The sequence below is a fragment of the Thermobia domestica genome, chromosome 7 (genome assembly GCF_964235325.1).
Source record: "Thermobia domestica chromosome 7, izTheDome1.hap1.1, whole genome shotgun sequence".
Lineage (NCBI taxonomy): Eukaryota > Metazoa > Arthropoda > Insecta > Zygentoma > Lepismatidae > Thermobia > Thermobia domestica.
Genome location: NC_137460.1, coordinates 287,732,627 through 287,760,111, shown reverse-complemented (window position 1 = coordinate 287,760,111; position 27,485 = coordinate 287,732,627). Strand labels below are relative to the sequence as shown.

The following is a 27,485-nucleotide window of genomic DNA, read 5'->3' as shown; positions in this document are numbered from 1 at the left end:
TAATGGAATCTACGATTAAAAGTAATAGACATTCCGTTTTGCCGATTTCGATCCAACATTTTGTTCTAGAGTATAGCTGTTTTCGCATTTTTCCGAAAAGTTTTGGGTGTTCATAGCTCCGGAGCATTTGTACACTCAGGTTGGTGTATATTTTTCTTTTTATCTCGGGATAGGAATCAACTCCAGACAATTACTACATTAATTTACAATATATATATATATATATATATATATATATATATATATATATATATATATATATATATATATATATATATATATATATATATATATATATAGCCTATATATATATATATATACAATGGCGTATTTAGGGGGGTGGCTTCCGGGGTTAAGCCCCCCCGAAATCTTACTTAGTATAGTAAAGTAAAGTAAATATCTTGCAGAATTTTCACATTTCCAGGCAAAGTTCCCCCCCGAAAGTTAGCAAAGCCCCTCCCGAAACAAAATCGTAAATACGCCACTGTATATATATATATATATAATTTAATTAAGTTACACCACATATACAAATGCTTCGGAGCTATGACTACCCGAAAATTTTCGAAATATACAAAAACAGCCATCATCGAGAACAAAATGTCAGATCAAAATCGGGCAGAAGGGAATGTCTTATTTTTAGTATATGGATAATACGTATTCACGCTTGTATAAGCGCCCTTTTAGTAAACTTGTCCACTACCGTCGTTTATATGTCAGCACGGGCCTGGATCCTTCCCTAGGCTGCTTCGACCTTTTGGGGATACCAGGGACGTACGCAGGGGGCGGGTCCTGGTCCCCCAAATCCGGATTTTTTTTGTAAATTTAGTCTAATTTTAGGGGCAATTTAACAATTTTTAATATAATTTAGCCTGAAATTGTGCTTGGACCCCCCTGAAAAACTTTGGACCCCTCCCGAAATAAATTCCTGCGTACGTCCCTGGGGGATACCTTTCTTACTTTATTATTAGAGGATATTTACTTTGTTAGCGACTACATTTTCTACAGTGGTGTCATGAAGCGGAAGTGACGTTAAACTATAACGTCATAGCCATGAAAAGAACCAGCTGAAAAATGTCATGAGAGAAGGGAAACAATTGAAAAGTAGGTAGCAACATATCACATTTTATCTGATAAACAAAGTATTGAAAATAATTCGAGAATTTCGCAACTTATATTGTTATAAGTGAACCGACTTTTACCGTAGAGCGACAGCTTAATTGTTGTATCAAGCTGTGTGTGCTGGTATCCCCTTTGAGAATAACGATGAAGAAATAATAGAAACAAACATGGTTAAGTTTCGGTAAAATACATTAATTTGGCTCCTGTCAGTGTAAACGAACCTCAGAGCAGGGTACAGAAAATGTGTAACTTGATTATAGAACAAAAGCCTAAGAAAGCTTTTCTGAAAGCGTTCAAATTCCCACCAGAGCTTTCGTATAAGCTGATCAAACATACAAATAAAATAGACAAATGAATGGGATAATCATCCACGATCGAAATTATGCACGCAGATACTAGATGTAAAGTAACAAATACATACTTTTTCCTTTCTGTGGAAGAACACTTTGAAGGGACGTAACCCCCTTCCGAAGTATTTTCAAAAGCGCTCGAAATATCCTCAGTATGGTCAATGTTCCGTTAAGGGGGTCCAGTGTCTTTGACATCACTTCTTCCTATTGAATTTCGTTTGATTACATAATATAACGTTATATTAGGTTAAGTTAAGTTAGGTCAGGTTAGGTTAGGTTAGGTTAGGTTAGCTTAGCTTAGTTAGGTTAGCTTAAGGGGGTCCAGTGTAGTTTTGGACCCCCTTAACGGAACATGGACCCTTCTGTGTTCTATTACCACTTCTACATGAAATACCATAAATTTTCTACGTAGTGCAATAGTAAGAAGTATCCATGTGCACAAGACATGTGATATGCGTTAAATTCTCTCCCCCCGCACACACACAGTCATAGATAAAGTACAAGGGCACTACACATGCAGATATAAAATACAGGTACGTTCTTTTTTATTTTCGTATCAGTCGATAAGTAAATAAAAGTCGCTTTGTTACCCCCTTTGTAAGTTCGTACATACTCAATGAATAATCTAAAAGTATCAGCGTCCTGCTCCTTCGGGAACTAATGCAGCTTCATGTATACTATATCGAGGTTGGATTTGGTTACGTTATGTTAAGTCTAAGTACCTGCATTATTCATTTCTCCGGTAAATTTTGTGTTTTTACGTGCTACTGGACCCCTTGTACTAAACATACTCCGAAAAGGCATATTTATAGGGCACAAATTTCTGGTGACAAAACTAATTACAAAGTAATACAACTGTATTTTAGGTTTACAAGTGTAGGGTTACTAGTGTATAATTATTACAGGTACTTTAGGATGGATAAAATAGTGAGTGCATATGAAAGATGGGTCTCTCAGATGCTGTTTTTCACCGCCGATGAATTTCTGCACATTGTAGAGAAGCTGTATTTTATGTTTACAAGTGGAGCATTATTAGTATGAATGAAATCATTATAAGTGCCATTGAAACTTATCGCTCCCAAAACCTACTTCGTTTCACTATCCTCGCTTACGCGTAAACCCATCATCGCTAACGCACCTGTTCCCTTCGACCTGCCCTAGCTCGGTTGGATAGTGTCCGTGCCTTTTAGCGGCCACCTAGTACAGATTGGCTTTTGCAGTGCAGTTTTTATGCCATACACCCGACAGCCGTATTTATACGTAAATCGTAAAAGAATTGTAATTTTTCAACAATTACTTTTTGTGAAAATGTTTATCTATGTGAAGCGAGATATTTTTATGTAGTCCTGTGTGAATAGGAAAAACAAGAAGAAAAAAGTAGTGAAAGAAAAATGGGAAAATAAAGAAAGAATTAGCTCTTTTTTTTTTTTTTTTTTGAACTGTTATTTCGAGTGGTGTGCCAAAAGTAAACCTGCAGTCACTCCTCGTTGCAGATTCACTTTACAAGGTTTTCAGTGTACGTTCAGGATAAGGATTATTATTGCAAAAGGCAGTAATTGACTTCTGACACGAATGCTATATAACCGAGTCAGGACATGAGTACGGCACGTGAACCCGACCTGTTGTGCGTCCGTGGATAACAGGCGTGTCATCAGTGGTGGGTACACACAAACGAGGATATCGCAAAACACTGTATATATCGTAGATGAACTTAACGTTTTCGATGTTATACGTTAGTAAGGACGTTTTGGTTATCTCAGGATAAGTTTTCATTGCTTGCACATTTATATTCCAAAATAACGTAACACATTACTTTCGTAAATTTCACTAATATATGGATCCCATAATTTTGGGCACTTCTGTGGTTGTGGGTCATGTGTTAGTACACTGACTTCGGGACTTCGTACATTTTGTATTTTGTGGTTATTGGCTACCTTATGGGCGATTCCGTGCTTAAAGGAGCAGTTCGACTTAGAAATGCATTTTTTACAATTTAATTTCATTTGTAGAGTTGAAAATTCTAAAAGGAATGGTGTTTCTTTGATCGCGATACGTTCAGTCGTTAGCGAGTAACAGAAAAAGAAAGATTTCATGATGACGTCATTGGTGGTCAACGAGCGAGAGCAGGTTTACATATTACACAGTGCCAAGCATTTCGTTTGTAAGAGGTGCGGTGGCACGTTCTAAGTGCGGTTTCCTTTTCCAGAAGTGATTGCTAAGAATTACAAGTATCATCTGCATGTAGAAAATATCTGATGGTGGGCTGTACATACGTTTTTATAATATTATAAAACGTATCCTATAAAGCATAAGTTAAGCGTTTAAAAAAGAAACCGAAACCGATATCATGTAAATAGGTGGCGGACGAGATTGCTCAACACCTAAGTTACTTTTCCTTTAATCATTCTTCCGATTCCCAAACATAAGTATGTTCATTTTCACGTTTTGTTGCAATTTTTAACGCTAACCCTATAATTTTTTGCTTCATGGTATGTACAGGAACGCAACATACGAGGCAAAAATGAAATAACATCTGTAAAGTTTGCCAGAATACGAAAAACACTTCACCGGTTAAATTTCTTTTATCCGCATAGCTGTCCGCAAAACAACTGTCATCACCCGTTTCATCATCATTGTCACATGATACAGAGAAATTAAACGATGAATCAATGTCTTGAGGAACAGTCATCGTCACTGATTCCTTCTACAAGCCGGTATATTTCACTCCCTAATTCACATTGTATAGCTTATTTCTAAAGCAGTATCTTGAGAATCATGAGTGTCATCGTCTCTATTACCCTCTAATGCCTCGTCTTGACTACAACCGTCAATTGCGTCTTGTACGATATTTGTACGTTGGTAACTGGACATAGATCGGTGCTTGTTCAATGGTTCGGATTTTAAACTTTTCAATAATATATTTGGAACAGCATTCTTTCTCAGTTTGCGTGTAAATAATTGCCCTGGCATTAGCCAGAAGTGGATCTAGACGGAAAAACTCAGGGGCAAGGGGGGAGTCAGAACCCAGACTATTATAGGTATATCATGTTTACTAAAAACTTTAAAAAAATATCTAAATAATAGCTTAAATCAATTTTGTCACTCAAAAACTGGGGGGCCTAGGCCCCCGGCCCCAACCCCGATCCGCCACTGGCATTAACTTTTCTTTCAGTAAACTTGACTTCTCGAAGGCAGGCTCTTCAAGATGTTTGGAACACGAGTGATTTTATTTGGTACATTTTTTTCCCCATTGATTTTCTTGAGCCATAATTTATATCGATCTGATGATTTCTCACGACTTGGAAACGTAAAAAAAAGATACTTTATGTCCTCAGCTTTAATTGCACAAGAATTACAACCGAAAACACAGCAGGTGTTAGGCATTTCTACTTCACTTCACAGACACAGCACGCGCTTTACTAACATGTGTTTTCTACTTCACACTAGTGTTTCTTTCAGGAAAAAAATTCCGGGTGCTGGGACACTTAGTATTCGGAGAGGCACATTATTTTTACACAGTACTATTATATTTAGTATATTATAGACGTATTATTTTGGTTTCCTCCAGGGGAATCTCTCAGAGCTCCGGGAGACAGTGCCACCATAAAAACATGTCTGGAAGAAACACTGTTTCGCACAACAAACGTAATTACTGCTCTCTCTCTACTCTTTTTTATACTAATGCTGTAGGAAAAACAACTAACAAAAACGTCCCTCAAGAATTCAACACAGAGCAAGACTGCTAACAAATCCAAAACACAATCTATTAAATCCAATGCACTATTAAAGGTTTATCAGCTGCGTACAAGAGAGTGGTTGCTGACTCACATTGAGTTTCTCGCGTATCCACCAGTGACGTCAGAATTTACGATTCATCAAAAACAAATGCCTGTAGAAGCTGAACGAGACGGCCTATCAAGATATAAAAAAATACGGGTCTCCTATTTTTTGTTACTCTTTCTATTGCACCAAACTTGTTTTAACTCGAACTGCTCCTTTAACGGATTAGACATTGTTAATGATATATATCATATGCGTAAAACACAAAGAAAGAATGCAAAACATATATTGATCAGCTGTAGGTGTGCATTTTATTTTGCTTGGTTGCTTTGTTTTATACAAGGAAGATAATATGATTGCTTTGCCACTAGCAACTAACACAACAGTATTCAGTGCTTATATACAGCTCATGTAAGTCTACACAGACAATGGTGAAGTTATTGTTGAGTTCAACTTAAACCACTCTTGAAGTAATTGTTCAAAAATTAAAAACGTTTCGCTAATCATGTCTTCGTCCTTTTACGAAGTATTTGGGCTAGATGACATCACAGTGCCCCAGTTACTACGTATGTAGCTCTAGAGGGCCCTATTTTTGCTAACATGCATCTTCTAATGCCTTAAAAGTTTGTATCTAGATATTATGATAGCACCAACCATTTCCTAAGTATGTTGCTCGAGAGGTTTGTTTCATCACACCCGGAGTGTAGGAACAGAAAAATGCAAGGCAGATGAGTATTACAGAGGTTGCTCCAAAGCGGAAGGACACTCACGATTTATGAAGTCTTGGCAGCTCGTTCATGAAGTATGAGTGAAGCTGATGGTAAACACAAGAAACAAGCTGATTTCTTTATTTTTGCGATCGTAATAATCCGAGACAGGTTCTGGAGAATAGGTTTAGAAATATAAAGCCTAACCTAATGCGTACCATCTTGACCCTACTCTGAACTATAAAGGAATAATAATGTAATACCTATCCTGTTATATTCCCTTTGCAGCTTATATGGTCTTAGTAAGTATGCTTATACGTAGATATTTGTTTCCCTGGCAAACTACCAGATCTCCCTCATGGCTATTAGCGTACGCGTCTTCGGCGCGAGAGCTCATGTGGTTCAGATCCCATGTTAAACTGTTAGTTTATTTCTCACATAGCCTCGCTAGTGAAAAGGGTCCACACTAAGCTCTCATTTAATCATGCGACCCACCAGGAAATTTGCGAGCGCTAATAGACGGGTTCAAAATGAGGGTGTTGAAAAGAGTGTTGTTCTTTAAACCAGTGGCGGATCCAGGGAGGGAACTTTTTTTAATTTTATATATAAGTAAAACCCATCCCAGAGTTTGAAGCTCTTAAAAGTAACTCTAAGTATAAGTATTACAACCCACCGCTCCCCCCCCCCCAGAAGTCTGTCCTGGATCCGCCCCTGCTTTAAACTATGTATCGCCCCTGACAATTCAGTAAAGTACTTACTTAACCTTTATACTTACTTCCTGCTTTTCGCAATGTCCATCTCCTCCTTTATCATTATTCCGTAGAATTAATTGACTAATCTCCCTAACGAGCAACTTGACGAGATGATAACATTGTAGCTGCGAAGTTTGGCAACGGTGTAGCAGGTCTTGATATTCTTACATATCTCTAGCGTGTAACGAAGGATATGAAAATTTCATTTGATATTATTCTCGGATATATTAAAGTGATATAATATCTATAATTTAACTTACGAAGTAGCAAATCCTCGATCTCAAAGGATAATGGGAAAATTGGGTAAGAAGTTCTGAAAAAAAAAAAAAAAAAAAGACCTAGGGACCATCAAGGCTCTAAGCTTAAAGCTATTCAAATAGTTAAACATCAAACCCAAAATGAAGCTCATAATCATTAACACACTGTGTTTGAATACTTTAATGTTCCGTATAAACATGAGACAAGCAATAGTAGGTTCTTCAAGCTTAGGTCCTCCAAGAACTTTGTGAACTTTGCTTCTGTATCTGGGAATGTGCGACGGGATGCGGAGGTACGATCACTTCGTCAACATAGCCAGCAGAAGCTGTTGATTGCAATACACAGATTCGAAGCAAAGCAAAAGTCAAAGCATAACATTTAGAAGAGGAATTGTGCGATTTCAGACTATTTTTGTAAATCGCCGCAGATAAAATAAAATCAGTAACTTTTAAACGGTGACGAAAACCGAACAGAACGAAGAAAAAGACTAGTAATTCACAAGTGATTCAATTTGTTCAAAGTGGTTAGAATTTCTGATTCAAATTATCGTAAAATAATACTCATTTATTTCCGGCATATTGTGGAAGTAACTACGTTTCATAAATATTAATTTAATGTAACGGAGATTTATTTGTGCCAATTAACGTCTGATAAAGTTAATGTTAAATCACTGAAACTGTTACGACTAATTTTACTTTTAATAAATAAGTAGATACTCTGGTCAGAAAAATATTAATTATTTAAGTAATAGTTCCAGAGTCAAGATGGATGAAGTTTATGGTATGAAAAAATGCGTTTTTTTTTTCTGAAAAGATCGAATTCATTTTGCGGAATTTTGAATTCAGCACTTGAAATAGTTAGCGTTCCGTAGTCTTCGAAACTCCGAGCATTAAGCTTCTTAAATTTGCTTACACTATTGCTGGTGTTGATTCTACAGAATACTTATTTGAACAGTAGCAACAAATCACTGGACTAAACTGTTGTCGTTGGAAGACTAAATTTTACTGAAGAATACTTGTGATACCATCAAAGATAAGAAATAATACTATTGTATTTACATATTTACTGGATCTACCGGAACCTATGGCCTTAAACCCGTCAACGTGTGAGGGATAACGTCCCTCGACGTCACCGAGTCAGGAAGCACACTATTCACGGAAGGTATTTTCTAAAATATAAAATTGCATATTTTACTTCAAATAGGCTATAAGCTTAATCTATACATTAATTTCTTCTATAATTATCTCAAGCTATGTTTTTTTTTATTCATTTAGTGCATTCAGAACTTTATAAAGGTCTTTCGTTGAATATTGTATACCTTAACGTGAAAGCATCTAATTCGTCCAAGGGAAGTCCAAAATCTGATAAAAATTATTTTTAATGTAATCACCTTTAGTTCTATCAATAATATGCTATCAAAAAGCTCAAAAAACCAGGTGAGTTTTTTAGGTGGATCCAATGGGCAAATCCTGATGAAGTTACAAGTAGGATATCTGATATAACGTTCTTTTTTCTTGCACTTCCAGGAAGAACTTCATTCATCTTCAGGTCATAAATTGAAAAAGTTTCTAATGTTTTTTCTTTCTTTTTTAGGTTCTTCTGAGAAGAATTCATTATTGAACCAAGTATAAGTGATTTATTCTCAGCTACTAAGTATAAATATCAGATTATACGTATGTACGCTTTATATTCCTTACATATATATTATCATATATTGTGTATAAGTATTTGAAGTCATAATGGAAAATGAATGTAAAGTGAAATGTGAACCATATTCTACCGAATGTAACAGTTTCTTCAAAACCGAAAATTATAGTTGTGTTGATGACCCACTGGAAGGAAATGATGCATTCACAGAAATCAAAGACTCAAGATTGTCAGTATGGACGGAAAATAATCCAACAATATGTGAAACCATAAATCGTGACTTTGCTTCCAACTCACAGTATGTAGTGGATCCAAAGATTAAAATCAAAAATGAATCCACAAATTTACTTCAGTTTGATTCCGAGATTATGGCAGGAAGGAATGCAACTACGGAATCACACGAATCGCTCTCAAGGAACGGAACGGAACAGAAGGTCGATAGTACTACCAGTTGTGAACTTGAAAGGTAATATTTTAATTTCATAAGAATCTAAGTAGTTCGTTTATTGAAAACATGTAATCTCTTTTAATAAAGTTCCTATCCTCATTTATACGTATATTTCACTTAATTTTCACGGAGATATTAATACATGTTTAGCCTTAATAAAAATTACAGAAGTTGTCAAAAAGTGAAAATAAATAAATATATAATCCGATGTTTTGCAATTACACTGCTTTCTGTTATGTCAATATTTTGAGCATATTGATCGGACATCGTTTGCGCATGATTCTCAAAGTCCAAAATCTATTTTTTGTCGATAGATGTATTAATTTCTGAGTCATTTTTCTCTTTGTTCAAACTCTCTATTAGGGACTGTCTGTTAGAACTAACTTGCTATAGCGACCATTTGGAAACATGAAATGTGTGCCCATGTATTGGAGCGAATATGTGGCCATGTTTTGCAAGTGCAATGCTTTGTACATATGTTTGGAAGCGACGTTTATGTTCACTATATTTGTTAAGTATAAGATTATCTCCGATAACTCCTCATTTGCCGTTCATGTTTCATGCCTCTGATGCCACGGAATGTAACGCTCAACTACATACACAGATTTTGCACTGTACTGTTAGAAAACTTGAGGAAGGGCGGTGAAGAATATGGGATGGAAATAAATGTTAGAAAGACAAAAGCCACGGTGACAGGAACGAAGTGGCGAAGTGGTATTATTTTTTAAGCCTCCACTTCCCCCTGCCTTGGCCGATTACTTTCGAACTTATTTATGGCAGACGCAACTGCCTCTTGCCTTTATTCTCAGTCTTATACTTTGATGTTTCTTTATTATCTCCCTGTCTTTTCGGCTGTCAAACCTCAGCAGATTGAGGCGAGGCACATTTCTTTTCAGCATGGCACCTAATATTTAAAACCATGCCCTTATATTTCTCTCTTTTTTTTTGTTTGTTTATTTTCCTTTATTTATGCTTTTTACATGCAGAAAATAACCTGAAAGAAGAAAGCAAATAATTGATTAGTACGTGATATAAATGCTTGGGAAGCAGACCATTCACCACCCTGAAAAGTAAAAATTTAAAAAGAAAAAATAAACAAAACACAGTGTAAAAAACAACATCTTCTCATTTGGTGTTAACTGTCTTGTAGTTTCTTCTTTCTTCCATGAGTCTGTATGCTTTTATCACACTGTTTCTCATATATGTTTATTACACTAACACGCACAACACTGACACACACACAATGGTAATAGAGGTTATAGAAATAAAAACGACATAAATAAATAAAGAAAAAGAAACGTAAGTTTGTACTATAGTTCTGAGTGTTTGCCAGAACTTTAAAATTGTTTCTATTAGAATTTGATTTTTTTTTTTAGTTGTATTTTTTCAAAGTGCTATTTGTTCAATTAGCTTCTTCGTTGGGTTCGTTCATTCCATAGGTTTCTCACTATATGCGCTGTTGTTTTTTAAAAGTTATCGAATTTTGTTTTATCCTGCCGTAAGCTAGTCCAATCTTCATCACTAAGTTCATCTCTGAGATTCCTTATTTCTTCACTAGTTACGTAATTTTCACAATTCCATATTACGTATTCAGGTGTTTGGATTTCTCCACATGAACACATTTCGTCATTTTCAATATTTAATCTTTTCGAATGTGTTTTGAAGGGTCCATGTCCCGACAGCGCTTCCATAGTTTCCTTCTTTATTTCACCAATTTCTTTCCTTACTTTGATAGTTGGTATGTATTCTTTGAGCTTTTCTCCTTTTGTTGTGATGTACCATTCCTCCTTCCATTTTCTTTCTATCAACATATTTAGTTCGTCTTCGTTGTTCCGATTTGTACCTAGAATCTCTATTATTTTTATAGTTTCATTATTTGTTTTCCATCGTTTTATAGCTTCTCTTAGTATTTGGTAGTTAATTGGTTCTTCTAGTGCAAGCACATGTAAGGATTTTATTGGTAGTGTTTTGATTATTCCTATTGTTCTAATTATAACTTCTCTCTGAGCTCTGTTTATTTGTTCCCTTAATTTTTTATTTGCAAATATTCTGTGAGCCTAGATGCTGGCACAGTATTTTACTGTTGGCATTATTACAGCATTGTTGTACGTTTGTAGGGTCTTTTTGGGTATCTTATAGTCTTTTCTTGCAATTGTGAGTATTTTATGTGTTACTCTCTTTCCTTTGTCAGTTATGTTTTCGACATGTTTAGCATAGTTCAGTTTATCGTCAATCCATACTCACAAATACTTGAATTCTTTCACTCGTTCAATTTTTTGGTTGTTAATCTTTAATATTGGATCTCTTTGTATAGATTGCCCGAATATCGTGTATTTAGTTTTATTTCCTGATAGTTTCAGTTTATTTATTTCGCACCATTTTTGAAGCGTGTGTAAGATTTGGTTCCCTTTCCTCTCAATTTCGTCTCTTGATCGGGCTGATACGACTATTGCGATATCGTCTGCATAGCCGACTACTCCTTCCGTGTCTTCCGTAATTTCCAGTGTTTTTAGACAGGGTTCGATAAGGATGTCCCACATCGTTGGGCCGTATGTGGATTCCTGTGGACATCCCTTTGTTGTATATGAGGTAATGTTATTATTTGGTGCCGTGTAAGTGACCTGTCTTTCGTTGCAGTATTCTAACATTAGTTGGTATAATGATTTAGGTACTTTCATTTTTTAAATTGTTTGAAGAGTGATGGCCAGCACAAATTGTCAAAAGCTCCACTGATATCAACATAGATTACTATCTGGTACTTGTATATTTTTCCATTTTCTATTAATTCTAAAAGGCTCCTTATAACTGACTCCGTACTTTTCTTCTTCCTAAAGCCATGCTGTAGCTTATCTCTTTCTATGTTTCGATATTTGCTTACTCTGTTAGTGATTACTCTTTCGAATATTGTTCCTATTATATTTAAGAGACAGATCGGTCTATACGCCTTAGGGTCATCATTTCTTTTATCTTCGCTCTTTTTCATTATTACTAAGTTTGACTGTTTCCATATTTTAGGAATTCTTTTCGTCTTGAGGCATAAATTGTAGAATCTTGATAGATATGGTGACCATGTATCTGCATTTTCCAGGAAAATTTCTGATTTTATCATGTCTGGACCTGCTGCTTTCTTCCTTTTTAACATTTTTATGTAGTTTTCTTATTTCTTGATTGGTTGTTTCTTCCATGATTTCGTCGTTTATTGGTAAACTTTTTATTTCTTCCCTCATTTGTTTATGCACCTCGTCATCGTCTTCTTTTTCGTCCTTGGGTAAAAGTTTTTCCATTAAAAATTTTATGGTGCTTTCCCATCCTTCAGTAAAACTTCCGTCCTCTTTTCTTAAGGTTGAGAGAGTTGTTGGCTTCTTTATTTTCTGCCTAATTATTTTATATCGTTCACCCCAAATGTCTAGGTTAGTATTTTCTTTAAGGTAGTTCTTCCAACTATTTACTTTCATTTCTTTTATTTTGTTTCATATATTTCTTTTTGATCCCTGTATTTTCTTAGTCGTATTTAATTCAATTCTATTTCCGACGTCTCTTGATATAATTTCCTAGCTCTTCTCGTTTTTAGCTTTAAGTCTTTTAGTTCATTATTCCAAAATGAGTTGTTTTTATTTGATTTTCCATTTAATGTTCGTGTTTTTAGTTGAACTTTTAATTGCTTTAATTATTTCAGTTTCCAATGTTTCAGCTATTTCATCAACATCACTATCGTCTTCAATTTCTGGCAATTTAATTGTCTCCCAAAATTTAGTCCAGTTTATTCTTTTTCTAGTTGAATTTATTCTATTTATTATTATTCTTTTTTTGTTATATATTACAGTTTTATCGTTTTCATTTAGATTGTTAGAATTTGTTTTGCTGCTTATCTCGAATAGTATTGCGTTATGATCACTTAGGGTAGCCGCGTCTAGAACCCTCCAATTTGTTATTCTGTTGCTGAGTTGCAATGTTAGTGTTATGTCTATGTTTGATTCACCCCATTGTCTACTCCTGTACGTGGGCGGATGACCTTCCTCATTTATTACTACCAGATCATTTTCTGCTATCATTTCTTATACTTTCTGTCGTCTGTGTATCTACTCTGCCAAATTGGAGATTTAGCATTCGTATCGGCGCATATAAGTATGTCTTTGTGTTTGTAAGTGTCACAGAATTTTGTCATGGTATTTAAAAAAGGTTCTATATCTAAACAATACTGATAGTAACAGTTTCATATCATAATATCTCTATTTTGTGTTTTAAGTTCTATACAATTTGTCCATGGATCACTAAACTGGGTTAGATTTAGAATTTTGTAGTTTTTGTTTCTGTTTGCTATCACTGCCGTAGGTTTCTCTCCAATGTGATTTGAGTTTGGCTTCCCTCCTCGTGTGTTTTGTTTTTCACCTGTGCTGTTTATAGGTTTCTCTCCTGCGTACACTATTTCTGTTTTTCCCATTACCGTTAGTTTTTTTGTTTTTAGTATAGGGTTCTTATATTAAAATTATGTCTATATCTTCCTTCTCAGCGAGTTCTTATATCTCGTCCATTACTGTAATTGACCCACCTGCATTTATCTGCATAATTTTTATTCTTTCACCCTTTCTCGGTTCATCCATGCTTGGTTATATATTTTAACGTGGGTGTGTGGCCGCTCCGCTCTGTGGTCAAATACAATACGTCCATACGGTTTGGCAAATTCCCTATACACTTTCTCCAAGTCGAGGGTCTTCTTTCTTCTTTTGTAAACTGATTTCACGTGTTCAAGCAGTTGTTCTGGGTCTGAGGTTATCCCGTTCGTTTCAAGTTCGATTTCGTCTACGTCTTCGAGTGGTGGGTGTCAAATATAGAGGTAGGAGGGAGAAAATTGAACAGGTTACAAGTTTTCGATACCTGGGGAGTATTATTGGTGATGATCACTCGGCGGACGCCAAGTTAGCCACAATTAATCGTCGTAAATGTATTCTATATTTTGCTATTTATCGTTTGTAACTGCAAGAAGTTTATCCTCTAACTTGTAAAAACAATGTTCCTCTGGTTTTCTTTTTCTTTTTTTTCTGTAGATCCTCAAAATCATGTATCAGTTGTGGTAACAGTTTATGTTCTGCACACTACTAAAGATATACTAAGATAAAGATATACTATAAATTAATTAAAATATAATTTGTACTTCTTATCCGGTGTCATATGTTCAGCTTTCTTTAACTTAGATGAAACATAAAAAGAGGATTGATTATAAGACTAACATTAACACTTTTACACCATGAATCGTTACATTCTTTAAATGGCAGTTGATAAAATGGTTGGAAGATATTATCATTGCATGTGATTGTTTGCTTCTCTATATTGTAATGTTTCAAACATGCGACAATTGTAAACAAACAACTAGACTACATTGTAGCGGTTATCATGTGATTTGGAAGGCAGACGACGCCATCTGTAACAGCGCCAGTTCCGAGACTCAAAGACGGACCTCAATGATCCAATATAAAAGGAGGAGCCGCAAAAATCTCAGCATCACTCATATCTGGGATTCACCATACCAAACTTCTCGCGTTCTGGTCGGTTGCTTTGGGCCATGAAGTCTTCTTATCTAACTAAAACCTGCTCTGGTCCGCTGCATCAGGCCGTGGAGTATTCCTACCTTCTTGACTGCGGTGGGCTGAGAAGATTCTATCCAGTTGCATTGGGCTGGAGCCTCTCATCTAACCTGCTCTGGTTGGCTGCACTGGGCCGTGGAGCCTTCCTATAATAGATCTTTCCAGAACCTTAGAAGCTAGAGGGCAGATATAATGACACTAGTGCGTCTCCGGACTCTCTTTTTGTTAAACGTTTTTCTGCCTAGTGTTTTTCATAAGAAACGGTGAAGGGAGAAAACCCAAAGATCTCGCGTACATTAATTGCATCAATCTTGACTTCAAGGGAAATATTACAATATTTATGTAACCAGACACTGTATTTCCCTAGTATTAAATGATAGCCTTTAGTATACTCTCGAATTCTTAATGCGTAATCAGATTGTTACGATCGTGTTTTCCACGAATCGTAACATTCCACTCATTGTTATTAAATGTATGTATTGTTGTTAATCTTTGCTTGTTTACTTTTAAACATTATTCGTTTAAATACGGAATTTATGTACAAGGGTACATGTTTACAATATGTTCGTTTTGTGTAGGCTTATATTGCCATCTCGATTGTGAATAGTAGTGCGTAATAAAAATTCATTTTAATAAGCAAATATTTTGACATAAACACCAGTAATTATTAACAACATTAAAATTTAGGAGGGATATAGCCTTTTCTTTTGTTTAAAAACCGAAGTAGAACAATATAGAATTTTGTATAATACGATGACAATTAAATGTGACGGATGTAAACAAACATTACGTATTACGCCTAAATCCGATCTGTTTAATATGTAAAAATTTAGTCATGCACGGCAGTAAAGCAACAATTCTAAGAAATAACGGGCATAATAAATTTTTATTACATTTTAGATGAATTACGAGAGTAAATTGAATCAGTTTTGTAGTATTTTGAAACTTACCTTTTGGTTTATCGTACATAACTTCAATAAAAACGAGTCATGTTTATAATCAGATAACAGGATGGACTACGTGAGTGGAAAGAATAAATAATTTTTCAAAATGAAAATCGTGTAATTAGAAATGAATAGAGAGGGTAGTTTTCTTTTAATTAGAAAATAATTTAAGTATTAAAATTAATGGGATTAATGTACTGCAAAATTTGTTTATAGATGTAAACATTAGTCTGCTCCCGAGAGGGCACGATGATTGACGGGCGATTACGATGTGAAGATTTAAAAGAAGCTAGGATCCTGCAATTAAGTGCCCACAAAATTAATTAAAATTTTGTAGCAAAAGAAGCTACAATAGAACTGAAGAGTAATAAAAAGTGGTTGCAGAAAATATATGCTGCATTTTAGAAGTACCTAGTAAGGAGAACACAGGTAATGAGATTGACACTTTAAATAAGTTATCGTCTAAAATCGAACATAATAAAGGAGACATTATAATAAATCCTGCTTCAGTTGGTCGATTATTATTCCCCAATGAACTTAATTAAATTTTTATTTTTATAAGTGACTGTCAGTATATCCGTTCTGATTACATTGAAGTTATAATGCATTATTATGAGTAAGTAATTTGTCTTCGTCCTGTCACACAAACACAGACAAGCTATGAGGGGGGCGTGTCCTAACTTGTTTTGCTTCAAATGTTGGATCCATCTTTATTATTGAAATTTATAGTTAACTAGACGTGGAATATGACTTCTTTTGGATTATGTAAATATTTGAGTTAAAATGAACTATTTATCCACTCTATTTCGATATGAATTAGCTACTGAAGACTGATAGCGTTTAAGCAATAAATAAAAAACAATCTTAGGCAGTTGTAATTAGCTGGAAGCTAATAATCATAACGCAATCAGTTAAATGAATACGGGACTAAACAAATAAGAATATCTCATTTGCTACCCTGTACTCAATCTGGATGATGCCTATGCTTTGGTCCTTAAATATATGCATAGTTATCAACACTAATGAATATACCAATTATAGGATTAAGTTAGTTAGATTAGGGTAGGTAACGTTAGATTAGGTTAAGTATTATTATGTTGTTATTGGTCAGTACTATGCTGAATTTTGTGGCTGAGTCCAATACTATAATTATTGAAGAAACTTGCATAAGAAAATGAACTATGTAGTATTGATAATAGTGAGATGTAATCCTCATTAAGAAGGGAATATGATTAACCCCGTCGTGAGATAAATATATGTACCTGGAAATATGACTAGGTCATTGTATAATCCGTAAAAGAATAACAATAATGTTGAATTTACGTTTCAACCCTGTCACTAGGAACTTTGTTAATAATGCCATTACGCACATAGAACACATGTTGCAAGAAAAAACTTTTCATAAGGGACCAAGCATAGAGTATAATTCATATGCTAGGAATTCAAAGAACATCCAGAGTAAGTAGTGTAGTTACGTATTCCCTATCAATTGTCAACAACTTAATAAGGAGATTAATAAGAGGATAATAAAACAATATTAGCTTTATTGTATATAATTTAAATGTCATGAACTACTTCGTTACAAAATATTGCAAGTTAATTTACAATGAGTTACCGTATGTATACAGGACATCAAATATATAATGAATCTCAATTTTCATGTTATATGTTGTCCCAGTTTCAACAATTGTGACCAGTAATCCAGTTAACTTCAATAAAATTTATTAAAAAAAAATGAATTTGTTTATATCATATTCTCTATAATCTTAGTCATCATTGGAAGTGTCACTGCTGCATGTTCCTGGATAATCTAGAATGATACCGTTGCGCTAAGGATATTTTTTTTGTCAATACATATACTGCTAACATATATACTACTTTTTATTCAGTAACTAACATATTTTTTTATCTTTTAATAATCGATAGTTTTTTTTCTAACCCAGTGGCAAAATCTAGAAATGTACGAGATGCATACATTCAATTAATTATTAAGTAATGTTACAAATTGGCGACTTTCAGCCAGGATTGATTTAATTTAACTAGAGAAAATTTAAATGTGGAGTGTACACTTCTGGTGAGACTGTAGTCGCTAGTAGATGAGTAAGCAAATGAGGTAAGTGTTTTTGTGGACGTTATCCTCTCCCTTTATTGGTTTGTCTGTGGATGTGTGACGGACGAAATTTTTATGAAATATATATGTTTATCGATTTTAGTGCTAGTGATATGGAACCAAAGGTTCATAAATGTTGTGAAAGAAAGAGGATTCCGAACAGTAGCGAATCCGTTGTTTGCGATAAATGTGAGGCAATCTTTCATGTGACATGCATAAAGTTGTCGGAACTAGAAGTTGAGTCAATAAGGCAAAATAATGATAGTTGGGTATGCCAGGAGTGTGTACTCGAAATTGATATTGGGGAAAGTTCTAGTGATAGTGTACAAAGTAATGAAGCAGGTTGCAAAACTGTTAATGAAACTATTAGTGTCCCAGTTCTTAAGGAAACAGCGGTGAATATTTGTTCAGGAAAAGAAAAATGCGATGCTGGACTCAGTCGACCATCTAGGGAAATAGAAGTCCACCTGAAATTGAAATTGGAGGGGGACCGTTGTTGGAAACTCTGAAATGTTTAATGGAAGGATTCCAGCAGAAATTGTCTAGAGATATTAGTTTGGTGCAGGCTGAAGTAAAAGCGAATATTCGGGAGTTGGACAAATCTATAAAGACGGAAGTAAAAACGGATATCAATTCTATAAAAGCTGATATAAGTTCTGTAAAGTCGGATATTTCGAATTTGAATGACAAAGTATCCACCGAGTTGTTAACAGTAAAGTCTGAAATCCAATTGGTTCAGTCACAGTTAACGGAAAATTTAAATGATGTGAAAGCTAAGTGTTTCGAAAATTTTGATATAGTTGTTGAAGATATGGGAAAAATGAAAGAGAATTTGTTAAATATTGAAAAAGAAGTTAATGAGAATATAGTTGCAATATCAGTAAATATGGAAAATAAAGTAGGTGTCTTAGTTAAGGATTTCTCTAGATTAAGTGTAGAAGTAAATACTATTAAAGAGAAGTGTCAGATAAATTGTAGTCAAGTAAAAGAGCAATGTAAAAATTTGCAAGAAGCAAATGAAAAGATGTCCGATCAGATAAAAGCTTTAGAATATGATACGATGAATGCGTTCCAAAAGAGTTTAGAAAAGTGTAGTGAAAAGGAAAAGGAGTTGGATAAATTAGTAGATCAAAAGGTACATGAAGTTAATAAAAAATGCGAGAATCTAATTAAAGAAAATATTGGTAAGTTAGGAGAACGAATTGAGAAGCTTTCGTGTTGTTTAGATAAGCAGGAAAAACAGAAAGTAGGACCTATTATTGTTGATCCTCCGTCGGGTAGTAAACCTGAACATCGATGTAATAAGTTAGGGAGATCGAAAGAGAAAAACAATGAGTATGAAACTCGGCTGAAAGAAATTGCTATGGATATAAGTAGCAATAGCAGTAGCGCTTCTTCCTCAGTAGCTAATTCAGAACACGAAAATAATGAAGATGAAACTAGAACCTCGTTCTGTAACCGTAGAATTAGAAATCGTAAGCGGCATGGTAGAGTACGCGGAATTAAATCTGAAGTTCGTAGAGTTAATAGTAATTCAATCTCTAGGAATGGGGAAAGACGAGAGGTTGGAGGAATTTCGGGAAATGAAACTAATAAAGATGATTCATCTGATATTATATCAGGCAGACGATCGGGAGACTACTTAAGAAATCTTCATCATTTCCCCAAGTTTGACGGGAAAACCTCAGGATCTGCTAGGATTTTCCTAGATGATTTATTACAAAGTATGAGTATGTACCGACTTAAGGAAAAGGATAAAAGGTACATAGTATCCTGATGTCTCCAAAGATCTGCCAAGACATGGTATAGAAGTGTTGAAACTCGAATCCGAACATTTGCAGATTTTCTCAAATTGTTTAAGTTACAATATATATCTCCGCAAGTAGAGAGGGCACAAAAGCGCCGTCTCTACTCACTGCGGTATGACAAAGCTAAATTTTCATCATTATCTGACTTCGTATGGTACATTATAGATACTTACCATTCGGTGGTGAGTTCACCCTCTGACCAGGAGCTTAAGGATCTAATTTTAGATTGCCTACCTGCAGAGGAGGCCAAAATATTTAAGTTAGGAACAGTTAACACTGTACAGGACTTAACTTTAAGATTGGAAGACATGGAAGGTCATCCTTCAAATTTGGAAAAACAAAATCTAAATTATCTGAAGTCTCCAATTAAAAGACCGACTATTAGACAGTCTGGAATTGAAAGGGGTAAGAAAGTAAAAACTGATAATGCTGTCCAGACTGAACCTATGAGAATAAACAAAAGATTTGGAAGGAGTAATTTTGGCAAAGACAGTAACAAATGGAAATTTGATCAAAACAAAAATTATAATAACCCTTCCAAACGTCTAAATTGGAGTGATAACAGTAATAGATGTGGTCCCAGCTATTCAAACTGGAGTCCTAGTTCGGGAGGTGGACCCATTCCACTGTCAATGGCGAATTATAACCCAGTTCCTCCACCATATTTACCTCCTCATACGTATGGAATAAAGTCATTCGGACATTATCCTTCAATGACTATGTTCAATTCATCACTACCAGTCCCAGTAATGACAACAGTAACTTCGGCGTTAAATCCTCCGTATTCGGCGGTAGGAATTAATTCAAGTAACTTTAATTATCCATCAGTCGGAAATAACGGGAGATCGGAAAACATACCGAGCAGTCGCTCTTAGCGAAGGATGGCGTCTGCTCACCGGAAATTCCCTCCCCGGAAAAAGAAAATTACAATTGAAACTAGCTAAGCCTAAAGAAATTCGTGTAGGAGATTTGGTAATGACACGAACGCATTGCCTCTCAGATGCATACAAGAAAATTACACAAAAATATATGCCAGTTTACAGTGGTCCATATGTTGTCACTGACGTCCAAAGAAATTACGTGGCTTTAAAAGATGTGAATGGGAAGGAAGTTCCGAAACAAAATTTTTCAAATATAAAGTTGTTTGACTGTTTGGAAGAAAAAAAGAAGGAAATATTAAAAAATTTCAGGTAGAAAAAAATTTAATTCTTTTAAGAATTAAATTTTTTTAAGCCGCCAAAGAGGAAAAATGTTACGATCGTGTTTTCCACGAATCGTAACATTCCACTCATTGTTATTAAATGTATGTATTGTTGTTTATCTTTGCTTGTTTACTTTTAAACATTATTCGTTTAAATACGGAATTTATGTACAAGGGTACATGTTTACAATATGTTCGTTTTGTGTAGGCTTATATTGCCATCTCGATTGTGAATAGTAGTGCGTAATAAAAATTCATTTTAATAAGCAAATATTTTGACATAAACACCAGTAATTATTAACAACATTAAAATTTAGGAGGGATATAGCCTTTTCTTTTGTTTAAAAACCGAAGTAGAACAATATAGAATTTTGTATAATACGATGACAATTAAATGTGACGGATGTAAACAAACATTACGTATTACGCCTAAATCCGATCTGTTTAATATGTAAAAATTTAGTCATGCACGGCAGTAAAGCAACAATTCTAAGAAATAACGGGCATAATAAATTTTTATTACATTTTAGATGAATTACGAGAGTAAATTGAATCAGTTTTGTAGTATTTTGAAACTTACCTTTTGGTTTATCGTACATAACTTCAATAAAAACGAGTCATGTTTATAATCAGATAACAGGATGGACTACGTGAGTGGAAAGAATAAATAATTTTTCAAAATGAAAATCGTGTAATTAGAAATGAATAGAGAGGGTAGTTTTCTTTTAATTAGAAAATAATTTAAGTATTAAAATTAATGGGATTAATGTACTGCAAAATTTGTTTATAGATGTAAACATTAGTCTGCTCCCGAGAGGGCACGATGATTGACGGGCGATTACGATGTGAAGATTTAAAAGAAGCTAGGATCCTGCAATTAAGTGCCCACAAAATTAATTAAAATTTTGTAGCAAAAGAAGCTACAATAGAACTGAAGAGTAATAAAAAGTGGTTGCAGAAAATATATGCTGCATTTTAGAAGTACCTAGTAAGGAGAACACAGGTAATGAGATTGACACTTCAAATAAGTTATCGTCTAAATTCGAACATAATAAAGGAGACATTATAATAAATCCTGCTTCAGTTGGTCGATTATTATTCCCCAATGAACTTAATTAAATTTTTATTTTTATAAGTGACTGTCAGTATATCCGTTCTGATTACATTGAAGTTATAATGCATTATTATGAGTAAGTAATTTGTCTTCGTCCTGTCACACAAACACAGACAAGCTATGAGGGGGGCGTGTCCTAACTTGTTTTGCTTCAAATGTTGGATCCATCTTTATTATTGAAATTTATAGTTAACTAGACGTGGAATATGACTTCTTTTGGATTATGTAAATATTTGAGTTAAAATGAACTATTTATCCACTCTATTTCGATATGAATTAGCTACTGAAGACTGATAGCGTTTAAGCAATAAATAAAAAACAATCTTAGGCAGTTGTAATTAGCTGGAAGCTAATAATCATAACGCAATCAGTTAAATGAATACGGGACTAAACAAATAAGAATATCTCATTTGCTACCCTGTACTCAATCTGGATGATGCCTATGCTTTGGTCCTTAAATATATGCATAGTTATCAACACTAATGAATATACCAATTATAGGATTAAGTTAGTTAGATTAGGGTAGGTAACGTTAGATTAGGTTAAGTATTATTATGTTGTTATTGGTCAGTACTATGCTGAATTTTGTGGCTGAGTCCAATACTATAATTATTGAAGAAACTTGCATAAGAAAATGAACTATGTAGTATTGATAATAGTGAGATGTAATCCTCATTAAGAAGGGAATATGATTAACCCCGTCGTGAGATAAATATATGTACCTGGAAATATGACTAGGTCATTGTATAATCCGTAAAAGAATAACAATAATGTTGAATTTACGTTTCAACCCTGTCACTAGGAACTTTGTTAATAATGCCATTACGCACATAGAACACATGTTGCAAGAAAAAACTTTTCATAAGGGACCAAGCATAGAGTATAATTCATATGCTAGGAATTCAAAGAACATCCAGAGTAAGTAGTGTAGTTACGTATTCCCTATCAATTGTCAACAACTTAATAAGGAGATTAATAAGAGGATAATAAAACAATATTAGCTTTATTGTATATAATTTAAATGTCATGAACTACTTCGTTACAAAATATTGCAAGTTAATTTACAATGAGTTACCGTATGTATACAGGACATCAAATATATAATGAATCTCAATTTTCATGTTATATGTTGTCCCAGTTTCAACAATTGTGACCAGTAATCCAGTTAACTTCAATAAAATTTATTAAAAAAAAATGAATTTGTTTATATCATATTCTCTATAATCTTAGTCATCATTGGAAGTGTCACTGCTGCATGTTCCTGGATAATCTAGAATGATACCGTTGCGCTAAGGATATTTTTTTTGTCAATACATATACTGCTAACATATATACTACTTTTTATTCAGTAACTAACATATTTTTTTATCTTTTAATAATCGATAGTTTTTTTTCTAACCCAGTGACGAAATCTAGAAATGTACGAGATGCATACATTCAATTAATTATTAAGTAATGTTACAAGATTTAGATTAAATATGATGTTAATGTAAGAAATATAATGTGGACTGTTTTATGCAATAAAAACTTTTTTGTTTCACACAATCTATTTCAAATTAATTTAATTCTTTTTATTTATACAGGGTGATTCTTTGTACGGTTTACAACTTCAATCAGTTACAATTCTTTACTGCAAAACACTTCACGTATTTTGTGACAAATCCATTATGGCTCAATGTGTGCACCTGCGGTCATCCTGGACACATCCCAACAAAAGTCGATTTCCTGCCAAACATTAGCCAGCATTTCGGGGGTAACGTCCAGTATGGGTGCTACGATGCAATGTTTCAGTTCATTAACATTATCAGGTAGGGGAGAGGTGTACACCTTATCTTTTACAAACCCCCACAGAAAGAAATCAAGTGGCGTGTTATCTGGAGACCGTGGCGGCCAGGCAATTGGTCCACCACGACCTACCCACTTATCAGGGAAATGGTGATCATGAAGTTCCCTTATGTCTATCAGGTAGTTTGGCGGACCACCTTGTTGGCACCATAAGCGGCCATCGTGGTCATCATTTAACTGTCGAACATGGAAGTTCTGGAGCATATCAAGATAGGCGATGCCGGTGATGGTGCTCCCAGCAAAGAAGAATGGTCCATAGACCTTTGCTCTGGAAACAGCGCAAAACACGTTCACTTTGGGGCTGTCACGAACCAGTCTACGTGCACATGTGGATTTTACGTGCCCCAAATACGACAATTGTATGTGTTGACTCGGCCGGAAAGGTGAAAAATTGATTCGTCACTGAATACCACATTGTTCAAGAATGACTCATCACCACTAACGCGATCCAACATGGTAACACAGAATTCATGTCGGGTATGTTTATCCGCTTCACTCAGTGCTTGAACCGAGGACAGTCTGTATGGCTTCATGAACAAACGTTTACGCAATACACGCCAAACAGTGGTCAGAGGGATACCAGTTTCTTGTGATGCACGTCGTGTAGATTTTCGAGAAATGTGGACAAAACTTTCCCTAACTGCTTCCACCACATCGTCAGTCACGGGTGAGCACCCTGGAGCCTTTGTGTATCGCACAGGACAACGTGTTTCAACAAATGTCTGGTGCCATTTGTATACTCTTGGTCTGCTGGCTGGTTCCTTGCCGTATTGTGTGAGAAACTTACGCTGTACACTCGTTGCTGACTTTCTTTCTTCAAACCAAAGAGTTTGACTCACGTAGCTCTTTCCGCACCAGTTAAACTCTCCCTTTTCAACGACTGACCGTTGCCGCCACGTGTAATCAACTCCGCAGCTACTCACTACATGGGTCAATGTCGTTCCAATAAAGAATTATAACTGATTGAAGTTATAAACCCTATAAAGAATCACCCTGTATTGTTTAGTACTTGAATGAGTTACTTAATGTGTTAATTATTTTGTATCTAACTTATGTATGTTAATTATTTTGTATCTAACTTATGTATGTCCTTATATAACCGGCATAATGAAACCGTTCTATAATGCCAATATGATCTTGAAGCTTTGCTGGCGTCTACTATTAATCCAGTGTTCTCGGGATTGCTGCCAGAGTGAGTGTTGCTGTGCTGAGCTTTCGCTACCATACAGTGGCAACATCTTCAGAGCTCTGAAGATGTTGCCGCTGTATGGTAACGAAAGCTCAGCACAGCAACACTCACTCTGGCAGCAACCCCGAGAACATTGGATTAATAAGTTCTATAATGTGTTTTTCGCCATTTTGTTCATGTTCGTTGAAAGTCTTTACACATATATGCAAAGAAACAGATATGTCCGTGATTCGTACGTTCATGAAAACAGAATCATTGTTCTGCTATATAAAATTCGTTGTTTTGTCATGTGTCGTTCAATTAGTGTACACACACAATGCATCTCTGCCTTTTGAGAATTACATTTGTATCGTATGTTGTCTAATAAAGACGTCGGTTTTTCATCTTCGGTGATGTCCTCCATTTCAACGTCATTATAAAGTGCTATTACTTAAACATGCATTTAAATATATTGTAATTATTGTGGAGTAGAGCTGAATATGAATTTTATTACAATTAAGAATATGAGATACATAACAAATGAGTATCGTTTCAGAGTGTGAAACTACGGTAGACTTTCAAATTTCGCGAATTGAATACCCGAACTTGAAGTACTCTGTTTATAAATACTAGTTGCAATAGAGAAATAAAATCTAAGATAGAGTATGTTTCTCGAATGCCGAAATCATATCAAAAAGCCATTAGTCGCTAACCTTTGCTCTTTTTGATCTATGGTGATAAAGATTAAAACTGGAAATTGCTAATTTGAACAATTTCCGGTTTGAACAGAAATTTAAGGGAGAAGATGGAACGTATTCTTGGGACACTGAATCGATTCAAGAAAGAAAAAAAAACTTGATAATTTTTACTGTGTTTGCTCTGATACTGTCGACGGATGGACAGGCATAGCCGTTCTATAACATTTCTGACACTTAAGCGTAGCATAGTATAGGAGTCTAACTCAGACATGACCTTAAGTCAATAAAGTCTAGAACAATCGAAGTGTAAGATTTGTTAGTAAGTCTTTTGAATATTTGCGAATTTGTAGTCCGTTGATATCCAATATGTGTGTAAATTTTGTTACAGAATATTTGTAAATTCTTCGGACAGAGAGCATTCCACTGAAGACTTTGAGAGTGAAAAACGACAGCCTTGTGAGAGTGGAGTTATACAGGATAGTGGAAACTCTTCTATGCCGAAACAACATTCTGGTGCTGCAGAAATTGAGCAAAGTCACAAGGTTTCTACAGCCACCTTCAAGGATAGGGACCCTGAGGAACAGAATACTCAGCAAAGTTTCTCAAAACCCGTTGCGGGTGAGTTTGTTTATTCCCTTAAGATGTAGATTATTCTTTCTCATGTAGTTGAATGTAGTAAAGGCGGAGTTAAATGTCATTTCTAACTGTTGTCTTATGATTCTTAGTAGTAGATGTTGCAGTTCGCGGCACACAAAATGTTACAAAAAGTTTAGGCCCAAACTACAATTAAACTATTAAGCCGAGTGCTTATGCATTCAGAAACACATGTCTCGATCGACTAACTACTCCTGGTATTCAATCTAACTCGTCCTACTCCCCCATCCTCTGCTTGTGAAGAGCAGACTGTATGACGTAATATACCCTCTCCATTCAGACGGCTCCTTCATTCGTTCTGAAATGCCTTTTCAGACCCTGAATAAACCAATTGTCACAAAATGTTTTCATAGCTTCATGAACACCTTTATTTGCGTTATTTTTTTTTCTTTTGCTTCCCAAAGTCTGTAATGTGGGCGCAGAGCTCTAAAAAGTACTGACAAATGAGTGTTATTCAATGATTAATTTAATTTTGTTTTCCAGTAATTGCAAGCAAATGTTTCAGGAGCGTCATTTGGGCAGGACAGAAGGCTGTAATTCCTCCCTCCCTTGAATGTGATAAACACATTAGTTTCATCAAATGTATAGTAAAACATTGATATAAAAAGTGAAACATTTATGTCGGCGGAGAACACCCCTCCCCCAAACAAAATGTAAAATGATGTTGCTTTTAACAACAAACGTATATAGTTACCATAGCACATTGCTAGAGCGCTTACATTTGGTTTCAAGAGTCGATGGTTTAATCCCCGAGCCATGTGAGTTCATAGTGGACGACACTGAGAAACAGATTCAAATATGGAGAGAGAGAGGGATGATTTACATATATTAGTGTAGAATTGGAGAAGAAATGATCGGACAGCATCCATATTATGATGAAATTTGAGCTTTTGTGAAACAGAACAAGGCAAGTTTCCGAATTGCAGGGATCACACCAGGTAGTTGTCGAATTAAGATGGAGAACTGTTTTTAGAGCATCAAATGATTGCGAAGGGAGAGAAAGGTCTCAAAATCTGGGGAATTAAGAATTTAAAAAAAAAAGTTCAAATTCTGTGCCCTGCTCGTGACATTTTAGGATACATTTTTTTTGCGTTACATTTATTTACTGGTATGTATTCCTTGTTTTACACCTTTTATTTCCTATCCGTTTTTATCCTTGTCACCTTGCCACTGAAGACGAAACTAGCTTGTCGTTCCGAAACGTATGGAAAATATTTAGGCTTCCCAAGGGAGGATTCATTGCTAAGTAGCCAATATTTTGTTAATTTGAATCATCTTTTCATGCGCTCATATAATT

The 27,485-nt window shown here is 35.0% G+C and overlaps 1 protein-coding gene across 12 annotated transcripts in view; it reads left to right on the top strand.

Annotated features, from left to right (window-relative positions):
• Nucleotides 1-993: 993 nt before the first annotated feature.
• The window catches only part of LOC145691005 (uncharacterized), a 318,751-nt gene continuing 292,259 nt past the window's right edge, over nucleotides 994-27,485 (top strand). For 11 of the 12 annotated variants that reach the window (XR_014132318.1, XR_014132319.1, XR_014132320.1 and 8 more), the window contains exons 1-3: nucleotides 994-1,104; nucleotides 8,563-9,082; nucleotides 25,923-26,152. Coding sequence is in view for 8 of the 12 variants with exons in the window: in XM_081766498.1 (XP_081622624.1) it covers nucleotides 8,709-9,082; nucleotides 25,923-26,152 (604 nt within the window). In the remaining 4 variants the exon portion in view is untranslated. The other variant, XM_081766494.1, reaches the window with a different exon arrangement.